The sequence below is a fragment of the Fukomys damarensis genome, unplaced genomic scaffold (genome assembly GCF_012274545.1).
Source record: "Fukomys damarensis isolate Sample0158 unplaced genomic scaffold, DMR_v1.0_HiC HiC_scaffold_17, whole genome shotgun sequence".
Lineage (NCBI taxonomy): Eukaryota > Metazoa > Chordata > Mammalia > Rodentia > Bathyergidae > Fukomys > Fukomys damarensis.
In genome coordinates this window covers 53,776,934-53,792,952 of record NW_022900929.1, presented here as the reverse complement: position 1 = coordinate 53,792,952, position 16,019 = coordinate 53,776,934, and the positions used below count along the sequence as shown (strand labels likewise).

The 16,019-nt window shown below is 35.6% G+C and overlaps 1 protein-coding gene and 1 long non-coding RNA gene across 6 annotated transcripts in view; one reads left to right on the top strand and one right to left on the bottom strand.

Moving 5' to 3' along the window:
- LOC104868675 overlaps positions 1–6,235 on the top strand; it is a 69,415-nt gene extending 63,180 nt beyond the window's left edge. For both annotated transcript variants that reach the window (XR_782069.2, XR_782070.2), the window contains one exon: positions 6,048–6,235. This is a non-coding gene — a long non-coding RNA (uncharacterized LOC104868675). The remainder of the gene's footprint in view (positions 1–6,047) is intronic.
- Scfd1 (sec1 family domain containing 1) overlaps positions 1–16,019 on the bottom strand; it is a 99,983-nt gene that overhangs the window by 21,945 nt on the left and 62,019 nt on the right. For all 4 annotated transcript variants that reach the window (XM_010633549.3, XM_033765112.1, XM_010633550.3 and 1 more), the window contains 4 exons: positions 7,472–7,568; positions 5,253–5,323; positions 4,393–4,472; positions 1,989–2,051 (listed from right to left, as the gene is read on the bottom strand). In XM_010633549.3, the coding sequence (XP_010631851.1) occupies positions 1,989–2,051; positions 4,393–4,472; positions 5,253–5,323; positions 7,472–7,568 (311 nt within the window). The remainder of the gene's footprint in view (positions 1–1,988; positions 2,052–4,392; positions 4,473–5,252; positions 5,324–7,471; positions 7,569–16,019) is intronic.

The following is a 16,019-nucleotide window of genomic DNA, read 5'->3' as shown; positions in this document are numbered from 1 at the left end:
CTTAGGGTATCACTACTGAAGTTTTTTAATACTCTGATTAATATTTAAAAATATAAAAATAGTTTCCCTGGTGTGAATAATCTGCAATAATACATAAGATCCTAATAAGATTACTGACATTTTTTTAGAAATGGGAAGAAAAGCTAAAGGTTGAAAAGATGGAAATAAAGTGTTTGTAGATGGGGAGGGGAGGAGGGGGTGAAGGGAGGGCAGGGGTAAGGGGAAAAAATGAGAATCAGGACTTGTCATGTAACGGTACAAGATCCCAACAATGAATGTAACTGTACTGTATCCCTAAAATGTACCAATAAACTCAATTAAAGCTGGGGGAAAAAAAAAGCTGAAAAAAAAAATAAAGAGTTGTTCTCAAAATAAAGTTTTAATTGTGTAGTTTTAAGTATAATTTTTAAGCAAATTATACTTTGAGAATTTCTTGCCTTTCTGATTGCCTTAATGCTAAAATAATGAAATAAAAAGCCATAATCAATAACTTGCTGTAGGAGTTCAAACTATGGAAAAGCCTGGTTAACGTTATGAGTAGATCAAATATTGCTGGTGTCTCTACATCACTGTAACTGGGTCTAATCCTGCATTGTATACTATCTTCCCTCTTTATAAATAAAATCTATCATATAAAAATATGAAGCATGATATAATTAATTTTGCTTCAATTCTAATGAATTTTTAAATCTGAAGGGCTGCGGATTTAGCTCAGTGGTTCCACCGCCTGCCTTGCCAAGTGCAAGGTCCCAAGTTCGATCCCCAGTACCAAAAAAGTGAGACTTTTTTAATCTGAAATTTTAATTACATAAACAACTTCAAAAGAGGACTTGCCATACTTAGCTTATTTTTGTAGTTCAAAAAGGTTCTCACAAAAAAAAAAAAAGGTTCTCACATGGAGTTAATTACATAAACAACTTCAAAAGAGGACTTGCCATACTTAGTTTATTTTTATAGTTTAAAAAGGTTCTCACAAAAAAAAAAAAAAAAAAAAAAAAAAGGGTTCTCACATGGAGTAAGAGGATGATCTGTGGCAAAGAACAGTAATTCTTCACTGCTACTAGAAAGTTAGGGACAGCCTTCAAATTATTCAAGATTTTCTCATAACAGTTTCTATTATAATTCCTAACTAAAAAATTATATACAAATCTAATAAGCTTTATTTAAATATTTCATAAAATTTTAAAACATGAAACTGGAAAATCTATACTATTAAAAATGTGGGAATCATTTTCCAAAAATATATTCCTTTTCCCTATCTTGTGTTTACCTTCCCCTGAAATGGAGAGGGGACAGGATGGAAATCCTTCATTAACAGAAATAAGAGAAAGTAACCTTTGGGAAGCATAGCTCTGGAGCCATTCCCTGCACCAGCAATTCTGAAGGGAGTGACCCTGCATAGCACCATCTGAGTGAGGTCAACTGCACTCATTCTGTCCCGTATAAAGTTTCTCAGGACTTTTGTTTTTGGAAAATTGTTTCATTAGAACCAGTAGTTCAATGAGTGGTCAGCACAAATCTGTCTTCTTCTAGGCTTCCTACTTCATTCTAGCTCTAAAAAATAAGTTAGAAATTTGTAACTTGCAGAGTACCAAAAAGAGAAATCAGATTTACCTTGTTCAGAGTTTCTGAAAGTCACACAAACTTTAAAGGTACTCTGAAATAAAAAGTCCCTGGCCCTGGGGACTTAGCCTCAAGTCCACATTAATTAGCAACACTGATACAGAAATAGTTTTAACCTTCTGGTATGTTCAAAAATGAAAAATTTAACGTGTTAAAAACAAATCATATGAAGCCAATTTCACAGCATGTAAGATATTACATTTTAGAGAGATTTTAAATCATCTAAGGAAAGACACACTGACATTTTTTTCTGTACATTGTGAAAGCACTCTGTATTACAAGTGTCAGACATTAGGTTTTTTAAAAGCACGAAAATCTAGAGTTCGGAGTACAATGATTTGATTGGCATTATTAAAAACACTTACCCCATTGGTTTAGTGGTGGTGTTGCCATAGCTGGTAGGAGCTGAGGCCATCTTGGCAAAAGCCCTATGAAATAATGAAATTATTAAAAGGAGTCTATGTGTCATTACTATCATGGTATTAAAATAGTGACTAACTCTAATTTCTACTATGCAGGTATTTTCTGAAAAGATACTTTTTCAAATAATATATAGTACAATTAATACTGAAACACTGAGAATCTTTAAAGAATACAAATGCATCCCAAACTTCACAGTTTTTTTCTGTCTGATTATTAAGGACAAGAAGTGAGGTAGAGACTTGCTGACTTAAGAGAACAATCCTGTAATGATTAAATTTAGTTTTCACATTGTTCTGCATATTCTCCTTGCTTATCATGCTCACTCTCACTATCAGAAAATAGAGTCAGGCTTCAGCATTCATAAGGAATTGCTCCTAGACCCTAAAGAATACAAAACCCTGTGGCTGTTCAAGTCAGTAGTTTGGTATTTGCACCCACACACATCCTCCCATACACTTTAGTACTTTAATCTCTAGATGACTTATAATAGGCAATCCATGGTAAATGCTATATAAATAACTGTTGTGCTGTATTGTATGGAAATAACTACAATGAAGTATGTATGTACATCTCAGGGATTGTTTTCCTGAATATTTTCAACTTGTAGATTTGGAACTCAAGATTATGGAGGGCCATCAGTATTTATCAATGTTGTAAACAGCTTTCTCCACCTTACCAAATAACACGAACATTTCCCAATGTCATCTATGACATAATTGTTAGACTCAATTATATTCTATTTTATGGAAATACTACAATTTATCTGTTAATCTTCCTTTCTGGGTGGTTATTAATCTTATTGTTAGACATTAAGGTGGGTTTTAAAAACTGCATCATTACAATTGCTTCTAAGATTTTACAACTCCAATGATTACTTTGCGATAAATCCTTAAGAATAGAAGTATTAGGTCCAAGTTATTTAAAAAATGTATTAGTGCACATTAGTTATATACAATAATGGTCTTCATTTTGGCGTACTGGTACATGCATGTTGACTGTTTTTGGCTTCATTCTCCCCACTCCTGCTTCTGTTCCCTCTTCCCCTGATCCTTTTTTTCATCTCTAACAGTCTCCTTTCCTGTCATCTCTTTCTCTCTTTTTATAAAGATTCCACATGAGAGAAAACATGTCATACATGACTTTATGAGTATGGTTTATTTTGCTTAACATGATGGTCTTTTGTTCCATCCATTTTTCTGAAAATGACATTATTCTTTCTTTGTAACGGCTAAGTATTATTTCAATTTGTATATATACACCACTTTTTCTTTCGTTGACTGTTCCCAGTTTAGCTATTTTGAAATGTACTGCAATAAAAACAGGAATGCACATTTCACTAAAGTATGCTATCTTTAATTCTTTCTGAAATATTTTGAGATCAAATGATTTCTCTAGTTTTTGAGGAGGTTCCATATTGATTTCAATAGTAGACAATATTAGTTTATATTCCCACCTACAGTGTAGACAGGTACCTGTTTCCCCACATCTTCATCAGCATTTACTGTATTTTGTATTCTCGATTATAGTCATTGATTGTGCTTAAATTCTCAATGTACTTTTAATTTATACCTAGACCTCTTGATTTGTTCTGAATTGATTTTAATACTGGGTGAAAGACAGGGATCTAGTTTAATCCTTTTTATATGGATATCCAGTTTTCCTAGTATCATTTGTTAGAAGAGGCTGCATGTGTTTTTGGCCTCTTTGTTCAGAGTCAGATGGCTGGAGTTGTGTAGGCTTGTTTTTGTGTCCTCTATTCTTTTCCATTCCTCTCTAATTTTGTGCCAATATCATGCTGTTTTTGTTACTATGGCTTTGTATATATTTTGAAATTGGTATTGTGAAGTATATAGCATTATTCCTTTTGTTTAGGACTGCTTTGGCTACTCTACATCTTTTGTGTCAAAGCTATTTTGAAAAACTTATATCTAAAAAACTGTAAAAACTTATAATTCTAATAGCAGAGTATGAATATACCCATTAATAATCTTCCTGTTTCCTTGGGACAATATTTTGTAAATTTTTGCAATTATATTAATCTACATTTATCCAGTTAATAGGGAAATTAAGAATTCTTTTTAAGGCCTTTTAGATGTCTAAAACATTTCAGTATTTAACTGTTTCCCCTGTCATTAGTGGAGAAAATGTAAAACTTGTCTAAGAAAGAGTTTTATATAATTTTACACTGTGCATAGAGTGGGTCAGATAAGGAAATGCCATGCCACTGTATATAAGAATCCACCATTCCACTGTTCCTTTTCCTTATTAGTGTTCCAGTTTTGGGAGAACAAAACCGTGTGTCCTCATCTTAAATAACAGGAATTAAAGAAGAAAAATGAAACTTACTTCCATTGTTTGATGTATTGTAAAGGGTTAAGGTTGCATCCTGCATCTGTTAAAGCTTTTTTATATTGCTCCAAATCAGCCTGAAATAAGAAAATAATTAAATGATAAAAATTAAGCTTTTATGAAACACAGTTGTCATTTGCTTAATCCCCCCCAAAAAACCAAAATAAAACAAAAAAATTTTGTGATGAGTAAATCTAGATGAATTTGTATAAAATTTAAGGAACCTATTCTCCTAGTGACTCCATTATGCAAATGTTATAAGAGAGAAACTTAAGTTCACCACCAGATATTTTCATTACTTTGGATTTTCAGGGCTATTAATCTGTTATTAATAGTCATAATCTTCCTCACACTTCTTAAGTCTTCACTGAAGTTTATGAACTGACATAATCAGTATCAAAAATGTGAAAAAAGGAAAAAATGGAAACAAAATCTTTGTAAATAGGGAAGGTGATGGGAATGAAGGGAGGGCAGGGGTATGGGGAAAAAGTAAGAACCAAGACATATCATGTAAAGGTACAAGATCCCAACTTAGTTAACTTAGTTAGAATAGTTAACTTAGTTTAGAATAGTTATTTTCCATAAATAAGACTCTGGCCACTTGAATTCAATTCAGATTCCAACAAGTTAAAAGTGTTCAGACATTTCCTGAGTGGACAGTTTCCCCTGGTGAAAATAAATATTGCTATAAAAGTCAGTAGTAAAGAGAATCAGCCTTAACAAATTGTTTTTCTTTTACAGATAGGAATGAAGTAGATATTTAACCATAGTGATTTACTTCAACTTCTGAAATTCTATCTGCAGTAGTTCTGCAAATAAACATTTCCCTTTTCTACTAATAACTACAGAGATCATACCTCAGAAGGTGCCTGCTGTGTGCTTATGTAATAGATAAGAAACAGCCTCATTTTATCTTCCGGAGTTCCTGCTACATAGGAGAAAGTTAAAAAAGAAAACGTTCATTAATTGTGGTTATTATGCAGTGAACATTTACAAGTTCATTAAAATTCAAGGCATATATAAATGTGAAAAAGCCAAAATAATAGTTTTTGATTCAACAGGTAATAAGTACTATAATTACAATAATGTAAAATAAAAATATGGAAAAAATTAGATATGGGAATGGAGGGCTGTGATTATGGAAAAACCACTATTTTGTATTTCAAACGATCTAGAATGTTAAGATTTAGCTTTTAAGATATATGCTCCAAAGAACAGAATGACTATAGCAGGGCAACAATAATTCTAAAACAGGGCACTTTTGACATGGCAAGTAGGTGTTAGTCACAATTACATAAAGACAACTGGTAATAAAAATGGGAATGTCTGGGGAACCAGGTGTACAGACTTTCTAGGTATGCAGTTATGAAATCTGCTTGCTAAATAAAATCATCTAGATAAGCCTAAAGACATATTCCCCTATCTGGTGCCCCTAAGCAGAAGTCTCCTCTTTCAGAGGTGACTTATATTACTACAAGGTTTGGGAAAACCATACTTTTACATAAAATAAATATTATACAGTAAACTATATTTGCCTCATACTTTAAGATAAAATGTTAAGATTTCAAAGAAATTTCTTGTAGTGAATGCCTTGTTCTTTCCAAAGCCTTAACTGTCCAGAGAAACTCATATATTCTTTATACCTTTTGCAGGATGAACATTGGAAGCAAGCGCTGGTCTGAACAAATAAAGCTATTCCTCTCACTCCACAGTTCTAAGATGTAAGGACTCAGAACTATTATATAAATATTACAGAATAAAACTAGTAGATTTTTTCAAAACATGACGACTGGGAATCTAGACACTCTCCAACTTGCCCTTGCTCCCTAAGTATGACAAAGAACGGTAAAATAAACAACAACAGGTTCTTTTGAGTTGTTGTGTTCATTACTGACATCCACAACATTTTGAATATGAGGTCATGAAACTCAGGGTTTTGTACAAATCCTAGCAGAATGATGATATTTCTGCATTATCCAGACTGGTTCCCTATCATTCTTTTTTTTTTTTTTTTTTTTTTTTTTTTTTTTTTGGTAGCGGGGATCAAACTCGGGACCTTGCACTTGTGAGGCAGGCAGCGGTACCACTGAGCTAAATCCCCGGCCCCTACCATTCTGAGTTGTGCTTCCATCAATTCTTCTATTTTCAAAACCATCTGTAGTGCTCTTGGGAGCTAACCCACCGGCTAGTTGACAATCTGGGAACTGGGAAGTGACCTAGACCTTTACTTCAGTCTCTGGAATGTTCTTGGGATCAGATTTATTCACATGAAGTTCATGGATCAGCCACAAAATTCATAAACAACTTCACAGAGATGCTTTCCTGAGCTCCTTCCTCTCTACAAGCTCTCTGGTATTTTCCTATTTCCTTGGCCTTCCTTTTTTGTGCTCCAGCCAGAAAGTTTTGGCTTCAGTTATCCTGCTCCAACTTGAATAGCTTACATGCAAAAATGGGTCCTGGGCCTTTCACTCATGTTGGAAAACTGAGATTTGCATTCAAAACTATTTTGAACTGAATGAAATATCTCTAAAATTAAAAATTTTAGAGACTAAAGCACTATATAGATGCCATCATCAGTATAATTAAAATCTATAATTACATTTGTTAATTATAAATATATTTTGCTTTAAGAATATTTAACGTATATTTGAACACAAAGGGAATGGTTATAGGGTTTCTTAAAAGTGAATTTCCTAGATATGTAAAATCTAACTTAGGATACTTTTGGGAAACTCTCTGGGGTAAACCAAAGTACTTAGGAAACATTATCAGAGACACTATTCTAATCTTCTTGAAAAGGAAAGGTACTGGACTTTAGATATATTAAACAAATGAATATAAAAAGTGTTTTACAATACTATCAGAGAAAAGTTTAATAAAATAAAATGCAAATAATTTTCCACTTGAGGAATTGCTATGCTGAAAAATTTTCAACAGAAAACAACTAATATTATTACCTTGGCATTAGCACTGACTGTCAGAAACATTATATTCCTCCTTAAATTATGCTCACATTGAAAAATGCTCGACGCATCAGCTGTGATACCCATATTAACCACACATTTACAGTACTTACCATCAGGGTCTGATATTATATCTAGAAGAGATTTATCCAGAGTAGTCTTGCTCATTATCTTTTCTTCATATTCAAAATATACATCCAGCTTCCTTGTCTGTCTCAAAATTAAACATTAGATGAGAGTACGTTAATAAAAATATACTGAGTTTCTTGCTTACAAATTTTTGTTTTCTATGATCAATTTAAAAATAAATGTTTTCTTCCTAGTAGAATTTAAATTTTCTAACTTTTGATCATATACTTAATATAAAAAATAAAGGCAAAGCAATACTGTTTCCCACAACAGAATCAGCTTTGTCTCACACACACATACAAACACACACACACACACACACACACACACACACACTAGTAAAAATACTATGCATTTCAGATTTTATTCATAACTAGAACACAAACTGTACTCCATGCAAATTAATGTCAAGTGATCATGTTATATTTATTTCTTTGAGTGTGCAAATCTGTATTTTTCACCTTACCTGACAGAAGCCACCCTAATTTATTTTTAATTTTTAAAAAAACATTCTTAATTCTCCTTTTTAATATACTGAAGTTTTACATAATGGAAAAGTAGTAAAAATTTTCCAAATGATATCTTTTCTGGCTATTGTGGCTTTCCTCATGATAGCTTACCCTGCTTCCTCCTGGTGTATTTTTATCTTGTTTTTTCCTCTTTTATTTGGCCTGAGCTTGCTCTGCAGAGCCAGTTTCTCTCTCACTCTTAACTTCTACTTTTTCAAATAAACTTTGCCACTGTTTCTTAAAAAAAGATATCTTTTCTAATTTAAAATCTTGTTGATTAAAAGTGTCCAAATGAAGTAACACATGAGCACCTTCTAGAGCAATAGAGGTGAACGTATGGCACACATGCTATAGTGGGCTATTTGTTCTAACAGACCAGGTGGCTATCACTGATCCACAGTAAATAAAAGTTTCAAGTATCTATTAAATTGTATTTGATACTAAAGAAGAGAAAATGCATTTCTTTCTAACTTGAAAGTATTGACAAAAAAGGAACAGGAACACTCATGGCATAAATCTGGATACTTAGCAATATACATAAAAATGTACATAAATACATTATGTTAATAAAATAATTATAGAGGAAGTGATGAATTTTTTTTTTCTGGTACCAGGGATTGAACTCAGGACCTTGCACTTGCAAGGCAGGCGTGGTGCCACTGAGCTAAATCCCTGGCCCAGAAGTGATGAAGTTTGAAAATGATTTGGGGACAAAGATATAGCTCATTTCAAACAAATTACACTAAGGCACACAGGAACATAGACATCTAAACAGTATACTAATGAGTGACTATTATACATGGACAACAGTAAATCAGAGTATTCTTAATTCCACCCCTGCAGTGACTCATAGGGCAGAGTTTTAAATAGATAAAATATTCAGATAGTTGAAAAATAAAAACAACACAGAAAGATATTGAGAAATCTCAGCTCTCACCAGTCTTTTCTACCCCAATTCCACCTGCTTCAGTAGGCATTAATTTTATTAATTCTACATTTCCATTTTGCAAATATAAGCAAATTGGACCTATATTTTAACATCCTTCCTCCGACACAAAAAAAAGTAATATACTATATTCTTCTGCCCTTTTATTTCACTCAGTAGTATAGACAACAACAGAATTTCCTTGCCAGCAACTTGATAAAAACTAATGAAGCAAACTGTTTTCCTTATTATAAAACCCCTGGCTGTACATATTCTTCAGATTTCTTGATGTAGAAACTGTGATGGTTAATCTTAACTGTCGGCTTGATTGGCTTGGGATCCACTGAAAGGGTTAGTGAAGCACAAGAAGAACTGTGTCTGGGTGGGTCATGAAGATGTGACCTTGAGGTCTGTAGTACCTGGTCCCTCACCCCTTCTTCTCTGGCTGGCTCTATACCAGTTCTGCCACCTTGAACTAAGCATCTTTGCTCTGCCATATGCCTGTACGCCATGAGGTTGCTACTTTAAAGCCAGATGATTCTGGACTGAGTCCTTGGAAATCGGGCCAAATTAAACCTTTAATTTGCTTCCTTTAAGCTGTGGGTATTAGGTATTGTGTTAAGCATTGGTGAAGTTTACTAACACAGAAAATTCCTACTAGAGAGGAAGTGGCTGTGACTGTATGGCTGAGAAGAAGCCTTGGGACTGGTTTGTAAGGAGGAATTTGGAAAGGTCTGGAGATGTGGGCTAGAGAAAGCTCGAGTGTGGTTCACGATTCTGGTCAGAGCTCAGATGATAAGAATGCTGATAGGAATGCAAACAATAAAGGCTAGGGAAAAAGGACTCCCCTGGCAGATGGACTAGAGGCTATGTGTGGTGCACTTAGGCAGAAAATCTAAGTTTTGTCCACATCCTGGGACTTTTCAGGAGACTGAGATTAGGGGTACTGGACAAAATTTCAGGCAGTTCTATGTTTAGGGTGTGACATGGGTATTGCTTGGCTGTTTTTAGCCAGATTTATAGCAAAAACTATGGGTAAGGGCCAGGGATTTAGCTCAGTGGTTCTGTTGCCTGCCTTGAATGTGCAAGGACTTGAGATTGATCCTTGGTACAAAAAACAAAACAAAACAAAACAAAAACTGTGGGTGAAAAAGCAAAATAGAAAAATTTGAAAAACAAATTTGTGCCAAAAGCAATCATGTATAAAGTTGGGTCCAAAAAGTATGGTTGCTGAAGAGAAAAGCAACATTAAAAGAAACCAAGTATTTTCTTCTTGAAAAGGGTACAAGAAGGAGATTGCATTGAAGGCACCTCAAAAATCAGCAAGATCTTACCCATCTTTTGATGCAAAAGTGTAAACCTTTCATTTGAGACAAAAGTCCCCAGGACCCCTGCTCGAGAAGGCCAAGGAATTGGTTCCCAGGATTCATTTCAGTGCTCAACCATCCAGACACACAGTGGTTGCCACAGCCAGAGACCAAGGAGGCCCAGCTACTATCTGTATTGGCTGCAGATGTTGGCATTGTCCACATGAAGCTAATTTTGTTGGTATGAAGAATATAAGAACTGTGAGGGCAAAGGAGGTTTCCACCAGATTTCAAAGGAAGGCCTGAGAGGCCAGGCAAGGAGCCCCTGACTGTACAGTGTGTGTGGCTATGGGAGTCAAGCCAAACATATAACGAAGATCCCAGGAACCTGGAACATGTGCAGAGGAAAGCTGCAGCCTTAAAGTGGACCCTAGCCTAAGCCCTCTGTAACTCAGTTCATTACCATGTGCCCTGGATGCCAGATGCAGATCTACAGGACCTAATGTTTGTTCTCCCCAGTTTTGGTCTTGCTTTGTTTTCTGTACCCACTTTCCTCTCTCTCTCTCCCTCCCTCCCTCTCCCCCCCCCTCTCTCTTTTTTGGTACGCACTGAACTCAGGACCTTGCACTTGCTAGGCAGGCAGCAGCACCACTGAGCTGAATCCCCAGCCCTCTTTTCTTCTTTTGAAATGGGAATGATTACCCTGGGCCATTGTATCTTGGGATTATATAACTTGTTTTTTATTTTTATAGGAGTTCACAGCTGAGTTTGCTTTGAGATTCAGAAGACTGATTTGGGCTTTCTTCAGCAATGCTAGGACTGTTAAGAGTTTAGGAAAGGATTACTACATTTTTAGTTATACGCAGGACAGTTGTATCATGTCAGGTAGACTTAAGAACTTGCTATTGTCTTTACTTGGTGATTAAGTATTAGTTTTATAATTCTGTGGAGATCATGGGTCAGATGTTATCCCTTAGCAATATGTAAGAAGAGTTTGTATCTATCATATCAACTGTGGTATTGGCGGAGCTGTATTTGGATGTCAAATAACAAGGGGTAGGAAATGTTGGTTAACCTTAATTTTGTCAACCTGATTGGCCCAGAGGGTTAGTAAAGCATACTTCTGGATGTGTCTCAGCGGGTCAGGAAGGCATGAGCTTGGGGTCTCTGTGATTCTCTTCCCTTTCCTCTCTGGTGCTGTTCCCCTGATCTGCTTCTTGGCTATTGTGAACTAATCGTCTTTGCTCTGCTCTGCCCAACTGCCATGATGTTTCTGCCTTAGAGCTGGCTGACCATGGATAGAACTCCTGAAACCATGAGCCAAATTAAATTTCTCTACTTTTAATATGTGAGTATTGAGTCTATGTCCAGCAGAGGGAAAGCGGACCAATACAGGCACTGTGGAACTATTTTAGCTACTATAGAAAACTACTTAGAATATTAAAATAGGTAAGAAGTGAAGTCTTAGGTATGACAGAGTCCTAAAAATATTAAAAATAGACAGAAGAAATATAAGAGATAATGGAGGAAAAACTGGATATTTAATATTTAACATAAGAAAGGACACAGGAAGAAGAGTAGTGAAAGAAGTCAAAGAAAACTCATAGGGAACTAAGATGATAGTAGGAACTATCTTAATAGGAATATTAGATAAGGAAAAGATGTTGTATTTATATTAAAGTCAGGAATGGGGAAAAGCAATAAAACATGCCATTAAACTGACTTTTAGGACTGTCACAATCTGACCTAGTCAACCTTTTCTGTTCTAGAATTATTTACTAGGTTCAGTTACTTGTAGCCCTATCAAAAACCTCTAGTATTTTCTAAGCACTGGGTGTTCTTTAAATCTAGGTTATTCTTTAAGCTTTTTAAGATATATTCCTCCTCTATCATTTGCCCAGTGAATGCTACTCATTTCCAAGGTCTAATTTCTTTGAAACTGCTCTGTTTTCTTCCTTTCCTGCCTCTCCCCCAATCTTTAACTAGAACTCACCATCTGTGTACCAAGAGGATGTTATATAGCTCTCCATGATAAAAATGGCCATCTTATATTACTATTCTTTGTTCAAATGTCATCTTCCTCAAAAAAACTCTTTAGAATCTACCTAATTAATTGCCTAACCCCAGGGGTTTATATAGTACTTGGTTCATAACAGGTATTTAAATTTACTGAATTTTGAAGCTAAGAGCAATCAAGAAGTCATTTTAGAGGTCATGAAAGTACAAATTCCTACAGGTTAAAAATATAAAAAACACCTAGATGTAAAAAGATTATGCCACATGCCATAGTAGACTTTACTGACTGTAATTACATAAATCAGTGAAAAAACATGGTCCACTGGTAGGGACACACACTTGACATTTTTCCTTTGCTGATGTATTAACTTACTTCTATTTCTTAGAAACAATAAAAACTGAGTCCAAAAGCAACTCAATTTGATTAGTTATGGGCAGGGTTTTATATTTTTGAGATGCAAAAAGGTTCTAAAATTAGTTTATGATTGTGACTGCAGCAACTGTAAATGTAATAAAAACCACTAAATTATATATTTTAGATAGGTACATATATGATGCATGAACTATATTCTCAATAAAGCTGTTACACAAAAGTAAACAATACTTCAGTATACTAATTTTGAGGGAGCAAAATTGAAGAAAAAAAGATTTAGGTAAAGATTGTCTAACCTGAATAAGTGAACCAGTACCTATCATGTGCATTTTACTTAAAGTGATAGTTTTCAAAAAATTTAAATAGAGAACCTCAGGGCATATTATAACAAACCAACTCTAGAACCTTAAACAAAATAGATACAAGTGACCTATCAAGAGTCTCCATAAAAAGAACAGAATTCAAAAACTACCTTTTCTTAGCTCATTTAATTCTCCAAATGAGATAATACAAGCTAGGAATTATTAGTCTAATTTTAAAGATGACAAAACAGACACAAAGAAACATATATTTATTCAAGGTTACCAGAGTAGAAGTAGGGTTTTAAGATTCAAATGCTGGTCATACTCCAATTTCACTACATATAAAGAGTAGGGAAAATCATATTTTCCTCAATAACAATTTATTGTTTCTTTTGTATATGCTTTGTGAAAGAAAATATATTTGTTGATTAGTATATATTTAGTCATTTTGGACAGAGAGTTAATATCTACAAGTCTTTTCTCAAATTTCTGAAATGAGGGAAAATATTGAGAAGGAACTTCTATAATTCCAAAGATAGATTATTTTTATAAAACACAGGCTCAGTCAGGCATGGTGGTGCACGCCTGTAATCCCAGCACTTGGGAGGCTGAAGCAGGAGGATTGCCTCAAGTGTGAGGCCAGCCTGGGCTACATATTGAGACCTTGTCTGAACCCCCCCCCCAAAAAAAACCCCAAAACAAACAAACAAAAAAAACCAAACCATACCACCAAAAACAAAGGGGGGGAGGGCTCAAAAGAGAATACCATTAAAATAAGAATAACACAGAAGCCAGGCATGGTGGCACATGCCTTTAATCCCAGCAATCCAGAGGCTGAGACAGGAAGATTGCTGTGAGTTGGAGACCAGCCTGGGCTACATAGTTCCAGGTCAGTCTCAACTACACAGTGAGACCCTGTCTCAAAAAAAACAAAACAATACAAAACAAAACCAAAAACCAACCAAACAAAAAAACCCAAAAAAACAAAAAACAGAAAACAACTTAAAAACTGTACAACAAAATTACAAGGTCAAGATAATAAAATTTGTAGTAGCTTCAATAATATCAATAATAAATGAGTAAAAGGAGGCTATTATTGAAAATATAGACAGTGTACAGTGAATATAAACTCATCCATGAATTTGTCAAGAATTCCCTTATAAGAGCTTTCTAAGGGAGAACCTGATATTTAAAATTCTAAATTGTTTTGCCAAACTTCGGGATATCACTGGACAATAGGCTGTTTACTTCATTTTTTTTATTATGTTGCCTCAAAATTTATATCAAATTAAAATCATACATATACACAGAATGTTTTAGAAATCTAGCTATAACCCACTAGATTTGAAAAGTACAACAAAAAGGAATGAATACTTTCTGAAACTAGTTTGTTCCTTCCTTTACCATAACAGACAATTCTTAAGGCTCATTAAAGTACAGGTATTATTACAAGGGCTGACAAAAAAAAATATGTATTTTAAAGAGAATTTATTACAGTAAAAGACATATTGTCATTAACCCCCCCCAAATACTATCCTCCACTTCAAATACATTTATCATTCTAGTCATTCTGAAGCAGTTCTGTCCTCTTTTGTACCTTCGTGAGGTATGACCCAAAGTATGGTGAATGCTGCTGCCGAGTGATATTCAAGCAAAGGCAGGCTTGTGAAAACAGTGTCTCCTTATCCACTGCATTCACTAGACATTGCCCTGTGCAACTTCTGGCTCTTCCCTCAAGTCAAAATGACCATGAAATATAAATGCTTTAAATTGATTCAGGACATCAAGGCAGCCACGATAGCATAAGTGAAGACACTCAATAAAGACAACTTCCACAACTGCTTCACAAAAAGGCAAGAATGATGGGGTATGTTCAGAGTAAAGAAGGGTAACTGTGAGGGGACTTAATGGAAATCTTTTACTGCAATGATGTTTAAAATTTAAACATTCACCATAATTTTCTTTTTTTGATTGAACTCAGGACTTTGTGCACCACTGAGCTGAATCCCAACCCTTCACCATAAGTTTTTATGAAACCGCATACAGCTTTTATTCCTTAAAAATCCATTATCTGGGAATATCTACCACATGACCATACAGAACACAAGATGAATTCCTTTTCGTTCTTATAACTACTGGCATTTTTTTGTTCTCTTTACCATTCCTTTCCCTATTCTAGTTACAGACACCACTATTCTAGAACTATTTCACTGAAAGAACAAGACTCCTTTCTCACGACACTCTAATGACTGGCTGATGGCAAAGCTAAGAGTGGCATTTCCCGGCCTCACCTCATTTTCAGGCCCCAATTCTATCGCGTGGTATCATTTAGCAGCGAAAGGAAAGATGAGAGGGGATTATGATTCCATCTCCTTTCTCCCAGTAACTATGATAAATCCTTCTATGTTACTATGAAACATTACAAATATTCCACTTTGTAAATTTAATAGGGTTTATGGGACAAAAACCTATCTAACACATAATACCTAAGGAAAGCAAGCTAGATCACTCAAGCGCAGGGAGGTAGCCTGGGCCCCATCTACCGCTTGAAGGAGAGCCACGCCTGCTCCCGACCCAGCCGCCATTGCTCAAGCGCCAGAAGGTAGCTGCTAGGGTGCCCCTGAACTCCCAAAAGTTCCCCCCTACACACACACTCAGACCTCCTGACTGTGCCAGTCTTTGGACCCACTCTGCAGAGGCAGAGGTGGTTATCAAGGGTATTTTTCTGAGTTCCCAACTTTGAACATCTTTAAAGAAAGGGCGTGGGAAACCTGTAATAGAACGTTGTGGAGTTCAACCATTCAGAAGGTTGGGGAACTCAATCTGGGCCTTGCAACCCGAGGTCAGTCAGTGTCATGGGGTTCAGCCATCAGCTAACTGAGACCAGGGGTCTTGCATCCTCACTCTGTCTGAGCCATTAAATGGTAAATACACTATATTGAAATTTTGTTGAGAACCACGCCTGCTCCCGACCCACCAGCCATCGCTCAAGCGCCAGGAAGGTAGGCCGGGCCTGATCCACCGCGGGAAGGAGAACCACGCCTGCTCCCGACCCAGCAGCAATTGCTCAAGCGCCGGGAAGGTAGGCCCGGCCTGATCC